Source organism: Saccopteryx leptura, chromosome 3 (genome assembly GCF_036850995.1).
Source record: "Saccopteryx leptura isolate mSacLep1 chromosome 3, mSacLep1_pri_phased_curated, whole genome shotgun sequence".
Taxonomy (NCBI): Eukaryota; Metazoa; Chordata; class Mammalia; order Chiroptera; family Emballonuridae; genus Saccopteryx; species Saccopteryx leptura.
The window spans coordinates 297,059,342-297,075,804 of record NC_089505.1 but is presented as its reverse complement, the minus strand read 5'-3'; the positions used below and the strand labels follow the sequence as shown (position 1 = coordinate 297,075,804).

Genomic DNA, 16,463 nt, shown 5'->3' with positions numbered 1-16,463 from the left:
GGTGAACAATAGGGTGGACATTCTTGAAAACTCTTCTCAAGTCAAAGACAAAAGAATAGCAGGTGTCCGTAATTCTGTAACTGCGGCTGCCTTTCTCGGTGAGAAGGGCTGTCCCGCACGTGACATGGAGAGGCGCTCGGGTCTTTCTATGTCTAACAAATTCAGAAGTCACCAAAAAGGACTGATTGCTACCCTCGGACACCCACCTCAGAAACAACCCCAATACCCGATGCCTAAGTTGTTCTCTTCCCCTGCCACTCACACGTCCCCAACTGCATTCCTGGTCTTTCAGAGGGACCGGCAGGGGTCGCTAGTCCATGAAGCAGGCAACTTTCATAAGGACTCCAGGTCCACAGTGCTGTTCAAGAATCGAATGCCAGGAGTATTTTTTAGAAGCCACAAATCCCCAAACTGCTGCGGGCAGGATGCTTTTTATTGTTGGTAGTCCTCGGGGGATTGAATAAATATTCATTGGCAGAGAGCCGCATAATTGATTGAGCCGGTTTCATTTTTCTCAGCTCTGCAGGAGGCCTTAGAATTTGCTGGAAACCTCTGGGAGTTGCCAGGAGTTGATAATAAGAAGCTCTTGTGAGGTCCTTGGGGAGAGAGGTGTGATGGAGAAAATAACCTGACTAGCCATTATCACAAGCCACTTTCTGGGTCTTATCAGGAGTTATAAACTGCTGTGAGCATCAACGGGGGGTGGGGGGGGGGGTCCACGGATGTTCTGTGCTAAGCTACAAAAGGCCCAATATTTTTAAATGAGTGGTTAGGCATCATATTAATTCAAGGTGATTTATCCGACAGTACTCATTTAATATATCAAATCAATTCTCATATACTACTTAAACCCAAGGGCATATTTTAGTACTCATTCATTTTCAAATTACCCATCCATATGGATGGATTATTCAGGCTTTGGGGGAAAAAAGTGATTTCAATGTATTTATTTTTTGGACCTTCAAGGTGACACACCCACAAACAATAATCTCAAAGTCATAAATATTATAAAGTCATTCAATGATGAATGGCATTTATGTACAGGCATATTTTTCTTTTATATTCAGGGTCTGAGTTCAGAGATCGGAAACACACAAACATTCCACCACCAAAAAAAAAAAAAATCTTGATCTATTTCCAACACATCGCTTAAACAGCTGAAATGCTCTTCTGCTTTCCTGACATTCCCATCAGAGCACCTTGGACAGAGTCGCTGGGCCTTCCGGGACCTAGCTGAGGGGCTGACAGAGGCCAGGTAAGGCACAGGGGGCACCCCGCGTCCTGGCCTTTGTCTCTCTTTGGCGCAGGCCTACCATGTGCTCTCTGGCTTCACGCTGAGTTTCTGGGTTTGGACTCACCGGAATGCCCGTGAAGGTAACAGGAGGAGACTGCCAAGAGATGCTGAAGCTGCTGCCATTGGGAGTGAACTTGGCTGACCCTGGAATGGTCACAGGGGGCGTGGCCTGTGGCACAGAGAACAGAGACACTTGTTATGGAAGAACATTTCCCCTCGGAGTCTTGGCTGTCATTGCCAAGGTCGAGCCTCAGGAATGATCTCAGCTGTGTTAATGACGTAGACTAACGAGCTAGTAGTAGGAAGAGATGAAACAGGGTCAGAGAGAGTAGCTAGAAATAAGCTTTTTATGTATCTAAGCAATCTAAGGCGTAAAAGGAGATGGCTTTGACTACTGATTTCTGTATTTTATGACACCTGTGAGATAGAATTCCTTACTATCAAATTTTTTACAGTGATGGTGTGTAAATTGTTATGACACTTGGGAGAGTAATTTGGAGATTATATATATATATATATATATATATATATATATATATATATATATTCTTAGCATTTTGTATATCAGCTATTCCACTTCTAAAATTCATCTAAGGAAATGAATACAAGGATGTTCATCACAGAACTCTGTATTATATATAAAAAACTGGAAACACAAATATCCAGTCATAGGAAATGGGTACCTAAATCATGATCTACCCAGAGCTGTTACAAATGAGTTGGTTGGAGAATACTCATTGTTATGCAAACACTTTATGATATATGCAGTGGAGAAAAACAAAGCAGAGGAGAAACAGTCCTATGATAGATCCTTCATTTCTTATACATATACACATAGAAATAAGTCTTGAAAGACACACAAAAGATATTAACCAAGGGATTTTTTTGTCATTGGGATTAGGGATACATTTTCTTTCTCTGTTTCTGTTCTTGGTATTTTCTATGCTAAACATTTATAATTCCTATAAACAAAGAAATCTTAATATTATAAATATAAATATAGGGTTTAGAAAGAACCCTCAAGATCACCCAGTGTGTGTTCCAACTCATTTTTTAAGAAAAAAGTTTTTATTTATTGATTTTAGAGAAAGAGGAAGGGGAAGAGAAAGAGAGAGAGAGAGAGAGAGAGAGAGATCACTTCTCCACCCATTCATGCATTCATTGGTTGACTCTTGTATTCTTGTACCTGGGATGGGACCCACAACCTTGGTGTATCGTAATGATACTCTAACCAACATGGCCAGGGCTCCAACTTGTTTTATAGATGAATACAATCATTTCACTAAGTTGGTTCAAGCTCATGACTTTGGACCTCAATGCAACACTGACAAAACAAGAACAAAGGAATGAATTGTTCTTTTTTGACCAATGTAACAACAGTCAGGAGTAATTTCATCGCACCATCTCATTTAATACATTAGCTCGGTTCCATTGTTCTTGAGGTTGTCTATGAAACAAGTGGCCAAAACTCTTCCACTACCAATTTAGTTTTTCTGATGATAAATACAGTCGCTGATGACCGTGGTTTTGTCTCTGGCACTATTGGAGAATATTTTGGCAACACTTAACACGAGCCATGACTGCTCAGATTGGTCCTCTGGCTCAGTAATTACTCTTCTGTAAATTCCAAGAAAAAAAAATAAAGCTACTGGCACCGAGACATTCATAGTACAGTTAGTAATGACAGGGACAAACTGCAGATGCTCCAGAGTAGATACCTAACAATGAGAGAACAGTGGAAACAATTTAACTTTTTTTTTTTTAAATGAGAGTCAGAGAGAGGGACAGATAGGGACAGACAGGCAGGAAGGGAGAGAGATGAGAAGCATCAATTCTTCGTTGTAGCACCTTAGTTGTTCATCATTGTGTTCTTATATGTGCCTTGACCGGGGTGGGGGGCGGGGCTCCAGCAGAGAGAGCGACCCCTTGATCAAGGCAGCAAACTTGGGCTCAACCAGTGGCCTTGGGCTTCAAGCCAGCAACCTTTCCCCTCAAGCCGGATGAACCCAAGCTCAAGTTGGTGACCTTGGGGTTTTGAACCTGGGTCCTCAGTGTCCCAGGCCGATGTTCTAATCCACTGCATCACCACCTGGTCAGGCCAATTTGTTTTAACTTTTTGATGAAAACAATTCAACTTAACTTTTTCTCTTTGGCTTTGAAAGGAGAGAAAGAACAACAACAACAATAAAGGAACTCAGCTACTGGGCAGCTAACAGTGTGTAATGTTTTTCTATTCCTAGGTCAGAACACGACTGCTTCTGGTCAGGGGCCAAGTGTCACTGAGGGTCACTGGGCAGGTCACCTGGTAAGCGTGGTCGGTTTGCACGAGGTAGAGGGTGGTGGGGGCTGAGCGGCTCAAGGGTGTCATCAGTTTAGTCTCGGTTTTGGCACAAGGGGTTTCTGTTCGGCTTGAGTCCGGGATGGGGAAGGTGGGAGGTGAAGCCAGGGACTGGGAGGGCGAAGCCGGGGCCAGGCTGCCCAGTCCGTCCGCCACTGAGTCCGTGTTGAGCTTGATCTCTGTGTAGTAGAAGTCCTCTTCACCATCGCTGTAATCAGAGTCCCCAACACGCCTAATGCAAAGGACAGCAACACGGTCAGACTAAACCATCTCGCACACGCTGTTCCTTCTGTTTAGAATACCTTTCCTTTCTCTCGTCTGTCTGGAAAACTCTTACTCACCCTGCAACTCTTTTTTTTTTTTTTTTTTTAACAGGAACAGAGAGAGTCAGAGACAGACAGACAGGAACAGAGAGATGAGAAGCACCAATCATTAGTTTTTCGTTGTGCATTGTGACACCTTTGTTGTTCACTAATTGCTTTCTCATATGTGCCTTGACCGCGGGCCTTCAGCAGACTGAGTAACCCCTTGCTCGAGCCAGCGACCTTGGGTCCAAGCTGGTGAGCTTTTGCTCAAACCAGATGAGCCCGCGCTCAAGCTGGCGACCTCGGGGTCTTGAACCTGGGTCCTCTGCATCCCAGTTCAACGCTCTATCCGCTGCGCCACCGCCTGGTCAGGCTCACCCTGCAACTCTTAACCGTCTACTTTGAGGGAAGACCTTCTTGATCTCTTAGAGTGATTTATTCAATCAACTAACTAATCACTCACTCATTAAATAGTTTATTGGTGAGCTACTATGTGCAGGTACTTTTCTAGGGTCTCCTGGTATGAGTGGCCAAATCGTGGCCACTTCATGGCCGTGGTGGATATTACATCTCAGGGTGGAGGCAGGCAGGGAACCCAGAAATAAATAGGTATTTAATGCATTGGGTAGTAATAAATCCCAGAAAGAAAAATTAAGCAGCATAAGAGTGTCCTTAAGCAGGGTAGGTGGTAGGCGGTATTTTAAAACTGAGCTCAGAGAGAGCCTCTCTGAGGAGGTGATCTGAGCAGCAACCTGGATCAGGCAAAGGGGGACCCATGCCAGACCGTGCGAAGAGTGCACAGCAAGGAGCAACTGAGGTGGGGCAGGGGGTGGTGGCCTGGGGTCTTCTGAGAGGGCAGAGGCCAGGGGCTGGGGCCCGGGGCAGCAGAGAGCAGTGGGAGCGGAGGGGCAGGGGGTGGTGGCTTGGGGCAGCAGAGAGCAGAGGGAGCGGAGGGGGCAGGGGTGGTGGCCTGGGGTCTTCTGAGAGGGCAGAGGCCAGGGGCTGGGGCCTGGGGCAGCAGAGAGCAGTGGGAGCGGAGGGGCAGGGGGTGGTGGCCTGGGGCAGCAGAGAGCAGAGGGAGCGGAGGGGGCAGGGGTGGTGGCCTGGGGTCTTCTGAGAGGGCAGAGGCCAGGGGCTGGGGCCCGGGGCAGCAGAGAGCAGCGGGAGCGGAGGGGGCAGGGGGTGGTGGCCTGGGGTCTTCTGAGAGGGCAGAGGCCAGGGGCTGGGGCCCGGGGCAGCAGAGAGCAGTGGGAGCGAGGGGCAGGGGGTGGTGGCCTGGGGTCTTCTGAGAGGGCAGAGGCCAGGGGCTGGGGCCTGGGGCAGCAGAGAGCAGAGGGAGCGGAGGGGGCAGGGGGTGGTGGCCTGGGGTCTTCTGAGAGGGCAGAGGCCAGGGGCTGGGGCCTGGGGCAGCAGAGAGCAGAGGGAGCGGAGGGGGCAGGGGTGGTGGCCTGGGGTCTTCTGAGAGGGCAGAGGCCAGGGGCTGGGGCCTGGGGCAGCAGAGAGCAGAGGGAGCGGAGGGGGCAGGGGGTGGTGGCCTGGGGTCTTCTGAGAGGGCAGAGGCCAGGGGCTGGGGCCTGGGGCAGCAGAGAGCAGAGGGAGCGGAGGGGGCAGGGGGTGGTGGCCTGGGGTCTTCTGAGAGGGCAGAGGCCAGGGGCTGGGGCCTGGGGCAGCAGAGAGCAGCGGGAGCGGAGGGGGCAGGGGGTGGTGGCCTGGGGTCTTCTGAGAGGGCAGAGGCCAGGGGCTGGGGCCTGGGGCAGCAGAGAGCAGCGGGAGCGGAGGGGGCAGGGGTGGTGGCCTGGGGTCTTCTGAGAGGGCAGAGGCCAGGGGCTGGGGCCTGGGGCAGCAGAGAGCAGTGGGAGCGGAGGGGCAGGGGGTGGTGGCTTGGGGCAGCAGAGAGCAGAGGGAGCGGAGGGGGCAGGGGTGGTGGCCTGGGGTCTTCTGAGAGGGCAGAGACCAGGGGCTGGGGCCCGGGGCAGCAGAGAGCAGCGGGAGCGGAGGGGGCAGGGGTGGTGGCCTGGGGTCTTCTGAGAGGGCAGAGGCCAGGGGCTGGGGCCTGGGGCAGCAGAGAGCAGTGGGAGCGGAGGGGCAGGGGGTGGTGGCTTGGGGCAGCAGAGAGCAGAGGGAGCGGAGGGGGCAGGGGTGGTGGCCTGGGGTCTTCTGAGAGGGCAGAGGCCAGGGGCTGGGGCCCGGGGCAGCAGAGAGCAGTGGGAGCGGAGGAGGCAGGGGCGATGTCACCAGCAGCTCGCCGCTCATGAGCCGGGCTCCGTGCTGTATTCTGAATGTGATGGAAGCCACTGGGGCTTTGAGGACTCTCAGTAACTTCTTAAACGGGTCTCTTGACATCGATGACCCAGATGAGCATGGACAGCGGCTGGTGGTGGTTGGGGAGTGGAAGTGATGGGAAGTCACAGTTTGGATGGATGTGGAGGTCAGGATTAGGCTTTCACTCCTAAATGTTAGATCCTCTGTGCTCCCCCTGAAGGGTGTTCATTTCATTTTGTTCACTTTATTAAATGACTTTATACATTTCTGTAACTTTTTAAATTCTATCACCTCCAGATAACACTCTCTGGGACCCCATCTCGCTCAGCCTCCCAGGGCTCCACACACATCCTGCATCTGCTGTGCAGAGGTGCTCAGTCAGTGCTGAATGAAGGAAAGGGTTGGATGCTGTCATGCCCGGTGACAGGGAGTGTGGTGACACGGAGCGTGGTGACAGGAAGCGTGAGTTCTGGAGTCCGGTGTTGCGGGTGTGAGTCTTGCTCCTTGGCCTGGCCTGGAACCCCAAGGCCCTCGCCGAGGACATGGGGTGACACAGGGCCTGCCTGCCTGTGGTCAGGGGAAGCGACACTATGGGGCCGACAAGGGCCCCTGACACACAAGGCAGGCAATGCCCACAGACTCAGACCCCATGTCAGAGGGGAAGAAAGGGGCTTCCAATTTCACAGCCCGCCCGGAGCCATGGAAGTTTTCCACAGCAAGTTTTGAGTAGATGAAAACAACTGTCCAAACCTTAGAAAACATGTATTCCACGTTCTAATTTCTAAAGAAGCGGCGCATGGCCAGCAGCCCGGATTCGCGGGGTGGCTGAACAGAGGGCCTCCGTGTCTCCTTCCCCGGGAGCTTCCCGCGTTTCACGGACAGATCACTGACTCACAATAAACTGTTTTCCCACTTATGATGCCTACAGAGAAGCTAAAATAAAAGCCCCCTTTCCTCAACCTTTCTGTGTGGCCAGATTGTGGCTTCTCACCGGCCCTTTCTACGTCCCCTGAGTACTTGGGCAGAGCGTCGGGGGGGGTGTCATGTCTGTGCTGTCCCAGGTCCGGGTGGCCTTGGCTTTCTGACAGCACTCCATGGGAGACCCCAGAGAGTGGGATGAAGAATAGTCTGTCTGTTCTATTCCTGTCCCCACGTCCTTTCCGATTGCTACGGGCCGCCACGTCCCACACACAGGCCGCTGGAGAAAGACGGTGCCTCCCCGCGGGAATAAGCTGGGATCGGCCCCACAGCACAAGAACAGAGAGAGAGTCTGCAGGAAGACGGTGCTCTCCACACCGGCAGGTGTGCATGCACGACCTCAGAGGAAGAGGCTGTTTCTTTGGGGGTTGGTTCTCTCTAGAGCTTTAAATACTGCTGAGCTGTTTCCACTGCGGTTGCCCCGACGGTGAGGTCAGAGAGGGCACACTGCAGGGTTTTTTTGCCGAAGTCTTGGGCAATAGGAATGGGCACCAGTGCCTTAGGGTGGCCCCTCCGGGGAGGAGAGCAGGAGCCCAGCCTTGGCGGGCCCCATCACTGGGTAACCGGCTCGGGGACCTGCACGTTGTGCTCTGGGAGGGACGGGCCGAGTCCCCAGACATTAGCCCCACAGAATGAGGAGGAGGTCCTCGCTTCTCTCTCTTGTCACCTAAAGGACTCCACCCACACAGGTCAGCAAAATCGCCTTAGAACCCATTTTAATTTTCTTTTTATACCACTTTTATGGGGTGATGCATTTTCCAAATGTGTTCCTTGCTGGGAAAAGTGACTGTAGTGTCTACTTCTCAACACTCACCTTGTTGAGAGGACTCCTCTGTGTCTAAGCTGCTGAGGGCTTGGGCGTGCGCTGGGGTTTGCCGCCTGCACTCTGGTCAAGACTAAACGCATCTCAAGTCCCTCAGCAGTCCTAATCTCTGGACAAGACAGACCCCGACCCTAAAGAACCCCCACTGCCCCCAGGATGACCCCTCATCACCGTGGCTCCCAAAGCTTCATTCTGTCTTTCCTTAGAAAGGTTTCTAGAGAACACAGGGAACACTATCGTAGAGCCAGGTCATCAGGCATTGTAACCATAGCCACAGCAGCTTTGATGGACACTGGTGCTTCAACCCTTTGAGGGTCTCCACGCCCTTGAAGCTCAAGGTCATGAACACTCTCCACTGGGGATGAAAAGCACATTTAATTTTACAGACAAGTTCAGGAACGGTCCTACCCTACCCTAGTGTTTTATTTTTAACAAATCACTCTCACTACGTTTACGTTTTAAGCCTCTCACATGACGCCCCTGTAGAGCTATCGTATGAACCTCATCCTCAGAGGGACACGAGGCACAGAGCAGCGACTCAGTCCCGCACAATCTTCCCACCATGGGGCACAGGTCTCTGCTGCCTACAGGGGCCACCTCCCCAGGGGTTAGGGAGGCCTGGCCAGCCCAGGCCCTTCCCATGCTCAGAACGTTTAAGGCACAGAGTGGGGGGCCCTGCCTGAGACCAGGTGGCCCCAGACACCCCAGAGAAGCCCACACCCGGCTCGGGGGAAGGATGGCCTCACCCAAGGTGAACGCTCCGGATGTGTTTCTGGATACCGGCTGCGGTGCTCAGCACCTTCCCGCAGTTCTTCCACAGGCATTTGAACATGACCTTCATGGAGTTCTAGAGAGGGGAGGGGAAGCAGCATCAGCATGAAAACAAACCCGTTGGTACCGCCTTCGTGTCGTCCCAACACATCGTTAATGTACAAATATTAACTTCACAACATCAATGGACAGATCCTCCCACTCGGAGTGCTTTCTGCCCGTTTCTTTTTCAAATGAAGAAGCTGTCCTATTCAAAACTAACTCCACCTGTTCTGCGCCTGGAGCTTGACCTTGAGCGTGAGTGGGTCCCTTGCCTGGGGGTTGGCGCAGCCACAGGTGGGCAGTGGCTACATTTCCTCTAAAAACTGCCGTGTCTGTTGGTATTTCCAGAGTTCTGGAAACCCCTCTCTTTACTTGTCTCTTCAGGCTTTGGGATGGCAATGGCCTTGCCCTCTGACTGGCCCCTGGGATACCACCCCACCCCTGGGGTTGCCCCCAGCCCTGTCTGCTCCTCTGTAAAGAGTCTCTTCGCCACCTCTTTTTAATCACCCCGCTGAGTACCTCGCCTGCTTCCTGCCGGGACCTGATGGATTTGGGGGAAAGGTGGGTTATAAAAGAGTGTGAACAACATGATTTTTTTTTTGAGGGGGTGGGAATTATGAAAAGGAAATAAACATTCTTGCATGCTGGAAACACTGGGGAGGAGTATCTTATTTCTACATTAATTTCCAAATGTAAACAAATGTAAAAGTTACCCTCTTTATTTTTTAATGTTTATTTTATTGCTTTTAGAGAGAGAAAGTAGGAGAGAGAGAAAGAGAGAGAGAGAGAGAGAGAGAGAGAGATAGATAGATACAGGAACATCAATCTGTTCCTGTATGTGCCCTGACCAGGGATCGAACTGGCAACCTCTGTGCTTCAGGACAATGCTCTAAGTGACCGGGCCACCCAGCCAGGGTAAACATTTTCCTCTTTTTTTTTTTTACAGAGGCAGAGATAGACAGGGACAGACAGACAGGAACGGAGAGGGATGAGAAGCATCAATCATTAGTTTCTCGTTGCGCGTTGCGACTTCTTAGTTGTTCATTGATTGCTTTCTCATATGTGCCTTGACCATGGGCCTTCAGCAGACAGAGCAACCCCTTGCTGGAGCCAGCGACCTTGGGTCCAAGCCAGTGAGCCTTTTGCTCAAACCAGATGAACTTGCGCTCAAGCTGGCGACCTTGGGGTCTTGAACCTGGGTCCTTCCGCATCCCAGTCCGACGCTCTATCCACTGCGTCACCGCCTGGTCAGGCCATTTTCCTCTTTTTAACTTTAAAGTTATCTCTTTGAAAATAGCAGTCATCTTGTAATACTTGCATGACTAATTTTGGAGAGTAAAAGCACATTAGCGGGATTAGCTCAACTTTAATGACATCACTTAGGTGAAGATGTTCTGTGTTAGCCCAGGAGGCTCCTAAAATGGTCGGGGAAGTGCTTGTCCAAGTCCCCTAAGTACATCCAATGGACACAGGTCCTTGTCGACAAACCGACCATACACTCTTCCCCTAAAGGACAGCGAGCACGGGAGGGGCAGACAGGAGAGAGGATGGCTGAATGGACACGCCCAGCCTGCCATGCAGGCCCACGCTTCTCCCAGGAAGTCAAACCAAGCTGCCAGGTCTGACGGTGACCATCTGTGATGCACCCCTGGCTCCTCTTGGCAGCTCAACCGAAGTCCACGGTGCTGGCGGTCCCAGGGTGAGGCCGCCCTGTGCCAGGGTCCCCCAATCGTGCGCCTGATCCGGCTCTCACAGCCACACTCGGAGCAGCCGCGCTCCTGGCAGCCACAGGCAGGCACGTTCTGCAGGGTCACCTGCTCTGGTGCTGTGGCCTGGGAGGGCTGGGGACGGTGGCCCGGAGGCTCTCCAGCTTCCAGCTTTGCGGAGGCTCTAAACCGACTCTGACATCAGCTGCCAGGGGGCTGCAGGCTGAAGGCCTGGCCCACGCCGCCCTCACCGTCTCTCCCACGCCAGCCTCCGCCTAGCGTGGATTATAGACCGCTGCCTCCACCAGGCTTGGGGAGTGGCTTCCGCTCTCCTGATGGAATCGGACTGCTACACAGGCCTGACAAGGCTGCTGAGGGTCATCTTCAGTTCCAGGGAGGGGGGACACGGCTGCGTTGTGAGGTATTATACTGACACCTTGGGATGAGTCCAACAAAAGCTCGACGCCCGAGCTCACTTGCTGTTTTGTTTCCCACATGGCAGCCTGGCGTGGAGACCAAGGTGCCGCTTTTGAGACGACTGAGAAGGTCCTCAGGTACGTCTACATGGTGATTAGGGTGTGCGTGTGTGTACATATGTATATGTGCATAAGCATATGTACATGTGTGTACGTTATGTGTTGGGAGTGGAGGCTGACGCACACAAGCCCCCCAAGAGGACCAGGATCCTTGAGGGAAGAAAGAAAGCATCAGTTACCCTGCACAGATGAGTCTGCCACACACTCCTGGTCCTCGGCTGGCCTTTTGTGGAGGAACCCGCACTGCTGGCCAGAGGCCCCGGAATTTTGTATGCCCAAACATGCATGCTGTATTATTTCACTGAGCTTAAGTTCCACAACATGCAACGCTAATCCAGTGTCAGCCCAGCGGTTCCATGTTTGCTGGGTGTGGGGGGAGGGGGTGTCTGACCACAAAGGGCCAGGCAGGAGTGCAGGCTGGATGGGAGTGGTCATTCCCCAGGCGGAGGAACTCATCAAAACTTCCTGAACTGTATACTTAAAATGGGTTCACTTTACTATGTGGAAAGTGTACCTGCATACATAAAGTTGATTTTAAATGACTTGCATAACAACAACAAAATCATCCCTGAAGAAATACAAATCCCTAGTAATTACGCGTTTTCTCAGTTAGTGGATTCTGAGAGTGCCTCTCATCTCTGGAGATATCTGTTTCTAGATAGGATCAAACAGTCTTGTGACGCAGAGAAGTTGAGCCCTGGCTGGGAACATCTGAAGTCCTCCAGACACTCCAATTCCAGATACCGTCAGAGTAGCAGATGATTCTACAATGCTGTCACTAAACGGCATAGAGCTCACTCTTTTTATTTTTTAAAAGATTAAAAAAATTCATTTTAGAGAGATGATAAAGACAGAGAGAAGGGGGGGAGGAGCAGGAAGCATCAACTCCCGTATGTGCCTTGACCAGGCAAGCCCAGGAATTCAAACTGGCGACCTCAGCATTCCTGGTCGATGCTTTATCCACTGCACCACCATAGGTCAGGCTTTTTCTTTCTTTTATTTTTATTTTTTATTAAGTGAGAAGCAGGGAGGCAGGGAGGCCGAGACAGGCTCTCACATGTTCCCTGACAGGGATCCACCATGTAAGCTCACTAGGGGGTGATGCTCTGCCCATCTGGGGCCATTGCTCCATTGCTCTGAGGGGAGGCCATGAGGCCATCAACGCCTGGGGCCAAACTGCTTGAACCATTCCATCCATGGTTGCGGGAGGGGAGTGGAGAGAAAGAGAGAAAGGAAGGGCAGGGGTGGAGAAGCAGATGGTCGCCTCTCGTGTGCCCTGACCGGAATGTGAACCCGGAACTTCAACGCTCTCCCGCCGAGCCAACCGGCTAGGTCTAGATCTCACTCTTTGCCTGGGGTTTCCCCTGCCCTGGCTGGCAGTGTGGTGTCGTCACCTTGACACCCGCCACGTGTGACCCCTGCTGCCGCAGTAGCAGCACCCTCACTGCTGTCCCGTCTGATGAGTGTTTGTGGGGCAGCGATTTTCCTGCACAAGGCAGCTGCTCAGGTGTGTGTTAGGAACAAAGTTGGCACCAGGTTAGATGGGTGCGCACGCATGCGCACGTGTGTATGGGGGGCCCACAGGTCTGCTGGGTTTGCAGAGCAGTCATCCCTGGTTGGGAGTGAGTCACTGCGGTCTGGGTCTGAAAAGCTGAGACAGTGACCCGTTCATCGTTTACTCCTGAGCAACTGTGACACTAACAGGGCACATTTGTCTCTGACTTGAGGCTCTCCCAAGTCCACAGGCAAAATGGCCCATGGCCAAGGCCCCTGTGAGGTAAGTGAGAACGATGAAGCCTGGAATTCAGTGACTCCCCAAGCTGCTGCCGATGTTTTGAAAGGCAGAGCCCTGAGCCAGGTTTCCTGTAGGCCCCCGATTTGCACCACTGTCATCGCTGCTCTCTCTCTTCGCTGGGTTGGAGGCTGGGCTCTCCATTAACCTGAAATAAAGCCAAGGTGGGTCAGGGACCCAGGGGGTTCCAAAATGGCCCAGGGTCAGTATGGAGGATGGAGGCAAGCACCCCCTTTTCTTCACACTCACGCCTCCCACATTTTCATTTAGTCAGCTGTCAAACGCAACACAGCAGCCAGCACTTCCTGCTCACAGAGTCCCCACAGCTACCCCACCAAGGCGATGCTATCACGGCCCACCTTTTTACAGGTGGGGAAACTGAGGCTGAGGGAGGTCAAGTGGCTTGCTTAAGGTTACATACATGTTGGAGCTGGGATGCTCATTCCTAAGCCTGAACTTTTTGATCCTGTTCAGGGATGGGCAAATCGGAATCTGAGGTGGAAAAAAGCGCATTGATTAATTAGTTAATCAGCATGTCTTGATCTTCCAGAGATCCCCTGGGATTGGTGGTTAACTCTTGGCAGTCCAGAGAGTTCTTCCAGAGTCCTGGCGGCTGTGTCTAGGGTCACTGCATCCCCTTGTGGTCAGGACCGGGACTGCACCTTCCTGTAGTTCCTAGCCGTCCTGCTCACATTACTGGCCAGGGAAGTACCTTCAATTCCCTCTGAAACCCCAGACGGAAAATTCTGCTACAGCTGGGCTGGGCGCAGCTGGCTGACTCACCTCTGGAGCTGGCAGAAAGCCTTTCATCTCTCCTTCTTGCATTCTCACTTTCAGGCCAGTGGTCCCGCTGTGGCCATGCAGGTTCAGGTTCTCATTGGATTCGGGCTGACAATAAATGAACTGTGGAGCCAGAAAATAAATGGTGGGCCATTCCATTTATTAGAGTCTCATAACAGCGGGCGAGCAAACTGGCAGGGAAGACTGCTTCCCTCTCTCTCGGGGCTCCCAAGCTTCTCAGCGCTCCAGACTCACCGGACTCATTCTCCGGACTCACTGGACTCATAGGCCCCCACCAGCCTCAGCACTTCCCAGCAAAACAGACCAGGCTGAAATACCCCTGGCAAACAGTAGCAAACAATCACCCCTCCCCATGGAGGTAGGCAATCCACAATTTACAATCTGCCACCCTGAGGGCAAGCACCTATACAGCCTTTCACAGACCGCACACACATGGCGCTGCCCCTGCCAATGCAAAACACAAGCAAGCAAACCTAAACACGCGTGTTTACCCAACATTCCACCCCTTTAGGATTGCTCCCTTCACAATCTACAACACAGGTATCCCTGTAAAAGGAATGAGGTACATTACATAAACAGACTATAGCAACAACACAAGTTATACAATTACAACAATTACCAAGGTGCCCTTTACAATGTCTCCCTGAGCACTCTGCCCAAGGCACACACTGGAGGCCCATCTCTTGCCTCCTACTTCACTGTAAGATGGAGGGCCTGTGTAGTCCAGCGCTTTGTCCATGGAAACCTTAAAGCAGTGCTGGTCAACCTGGTCCCTATCGCCCACTAGTGGGTGTTCCAGCTTTCATGGTGGGTGGTAGCGGAGCAACCAAAGTATAAATAAAAAGATAGATTTAACTATAAGTAAGTTGTTTTATAAAGATTTATTTTGCCAAACTTAGTGAAAACCCAACATAAAGTACTTGGTAAGTAATTATTATTATTTGCTTTAACTTGCTGTAACTTTGCTTTATAAATTTTATAAAGTCAAGTTACTTCCCTACTTTATAAATCACCATTACTGTGGAATTGGTGGGCGGTTAGAAAATTTTACTACTAACAGAGATACAAAAGTGGGTGGTAGGTATAAAAAGGTTGACTACCCCTGCCTTAAAGTGTCCTTGGTGTGTCTCTCCAACTGGATGAGAACAGCTTCCTGGTGCAGGAGGATGTCCACAGGAGCTGAGCCCCCCTTCCGGGTCTCTCATATTGTCCAAAGGTGGCATGTCTATCCAACAAGGGAGCCAGTGCCCCCCACTGATTGCAGTCCAGGAGTCCATTACACCGCTCAATGATCAGTCCACGACAGACAGCACAGCCGTCTGTGCAAATCACCAAGGTAAAGGTCCATTACAGGCAACTAGGTTCACATAGGGCCTCAGGCCTCCTCTCTCATCCCTGTAGTCATGGCAGCTCTGGAGACGCTGCCCCAAGGAGGAGTATGTGGCAACAGTGGCCAACCTCTCCACCTCTGCTCCCAAGAGCATGGTGCCAATCATCCATATGTCCACAGTTGCAGCAACCCTGCCAGGGGATCTTTGCTGCTGAGTTTTTACCTTCTGGATGACCTCTGGCCAAGCTCTGAGTGTGCAGATGACAGCTTCAGCCTGAGCCTCCTCATCCTCAGAAGAGGAGCTGGAAACGCCTGCTCTCACCGACTCAGAGCCACTCCACCGGCACAGCTCCATCTTCAGCTCCTGCGGCTGCCGGCTCTCAGCCTGAAGCTGAACCCACAGTTGTTCCTCCAACGACTACCGCTGCCAACGTTCAGCTTCCAGGGCAAACTTTAGCTCTCGAACCCGCTGGCCTCCTTCTCCAGTTCAAGCCGTTGCTGAAGCTGGGTGTGCAACTCATCCTGGAGCTTTCAACCTTGGGCAGCCTCTCGCAGGGCTGTAAAAAACAGCCAGCCCATGGTCCCCAAAAGGACAGTCATGGGGGATCATAATGACCACTTCACTACCCCACCCCTCAAGGGTGGCTGCGACTCTATACCAATCTGATCCGAATCTTGCCAGCTGCACCAGAGGTAAAACCAGTGGCCACGGCCATACACATGCAGGCTCCTATTGGATTTGGGCAGATGGTAAAGGAACTGTGGAGCCAGAAAACAGTGGGCCAATCCATTTATTAGAGTCTTATAACAGCGGACGAGGCAGGGAAGACCACTTCCCTCTCTCTCAGGGCTCCCAAGCCCTCAGCACTCCAGACTCACTGGACTCACTCTCCGGACTCACTGGACTCACAGGCCCCCACCAGCCTCAGCACTTCCCAGCAAAACAGGCAGGGCTGAAATACTCCTCCTCAGGCAAACAATAGTAAACAGTCGTCTCTCCTAATAGAGGCAGGCAAATGGCAATTTGTGATCTGCTGCCCTGAGAGCAAGCACCTGCAGCCTTTCGCAGACAATACACACTTGGTACTGCCCAGTGCCAATGCAAATTACAAGGGAACAAACCTAAACACACTTGTTTAACCAACACCCGCCCACCATAGCTGAAGGTCATGCTGATGGGTGCTTCTTGCAGGAAGTCGGGACCCTGCAGACAGCACGCAGTCCCCCTCGCTGCCATCATTCCTCCCCATCCCTCTGCAACCTTCTCACACCCTGCCAGGTAATGTGGCGGAGGCTGCCTCTGACCATTTTCTCTCCACATGAGTCTTTTCTATGGGAAGAGGGAAACCTGGATGCTTTGAATTGATTTGCCTCAAATTGATTTGCCTTCCTCTTTGCAATTTCAGCTGAGCTGATCTCACCTCTGCTGCGCGCAGGACTGCAGGACCTTGGGCAAGTCACGTAACCTCTGTGAGCCTCTTCTGC

At 52.0% G+C, this 16,463-nt stretch overlaps 1 protein-coding gene across 3 annotated transcripts in view; it reads right to left on the bottom strand.

Annotated features, from left to right (window-relative positions):
- The window catches only part of ZNF704 (zinc finger protein 704), a 158,262-nt gene that overhangs the window by 18,646 nt on the left and 123,153 nt on the right, over positions 1-16,463 (bottom strand). For 2 of the 3 annotated variants that reach the window (XR_010750471.1, XM_066378824.1), the window contains exons 5-8: positions 13,631-13,750; positions 8,747-8,847; positions 3,597-3,864; positions 1,359-1,463 (exon numbers count right to left, since the gene is read on the bottom strand). Coding sequence is in view for 2 of the 3 variants with exons in the window: in XM_066378824.1 (XP_066234921.1) it covers positions 1,359-1,463; positions 3,597-3,864; positions 8,747-8,847; positions 13,631-13,750 (594 nt within the window). In the remaining variant the exon portion in view is untranslated. The remainder of the gene's footprint in view (positions 1-1,358; positions 1,464-3,596; positions 3,865-8,746; positions 8,848-13,630; positions 13,751-16,463) is intronic. The other variant, XM_066378825.1, reaches the window with a different exon arrangement.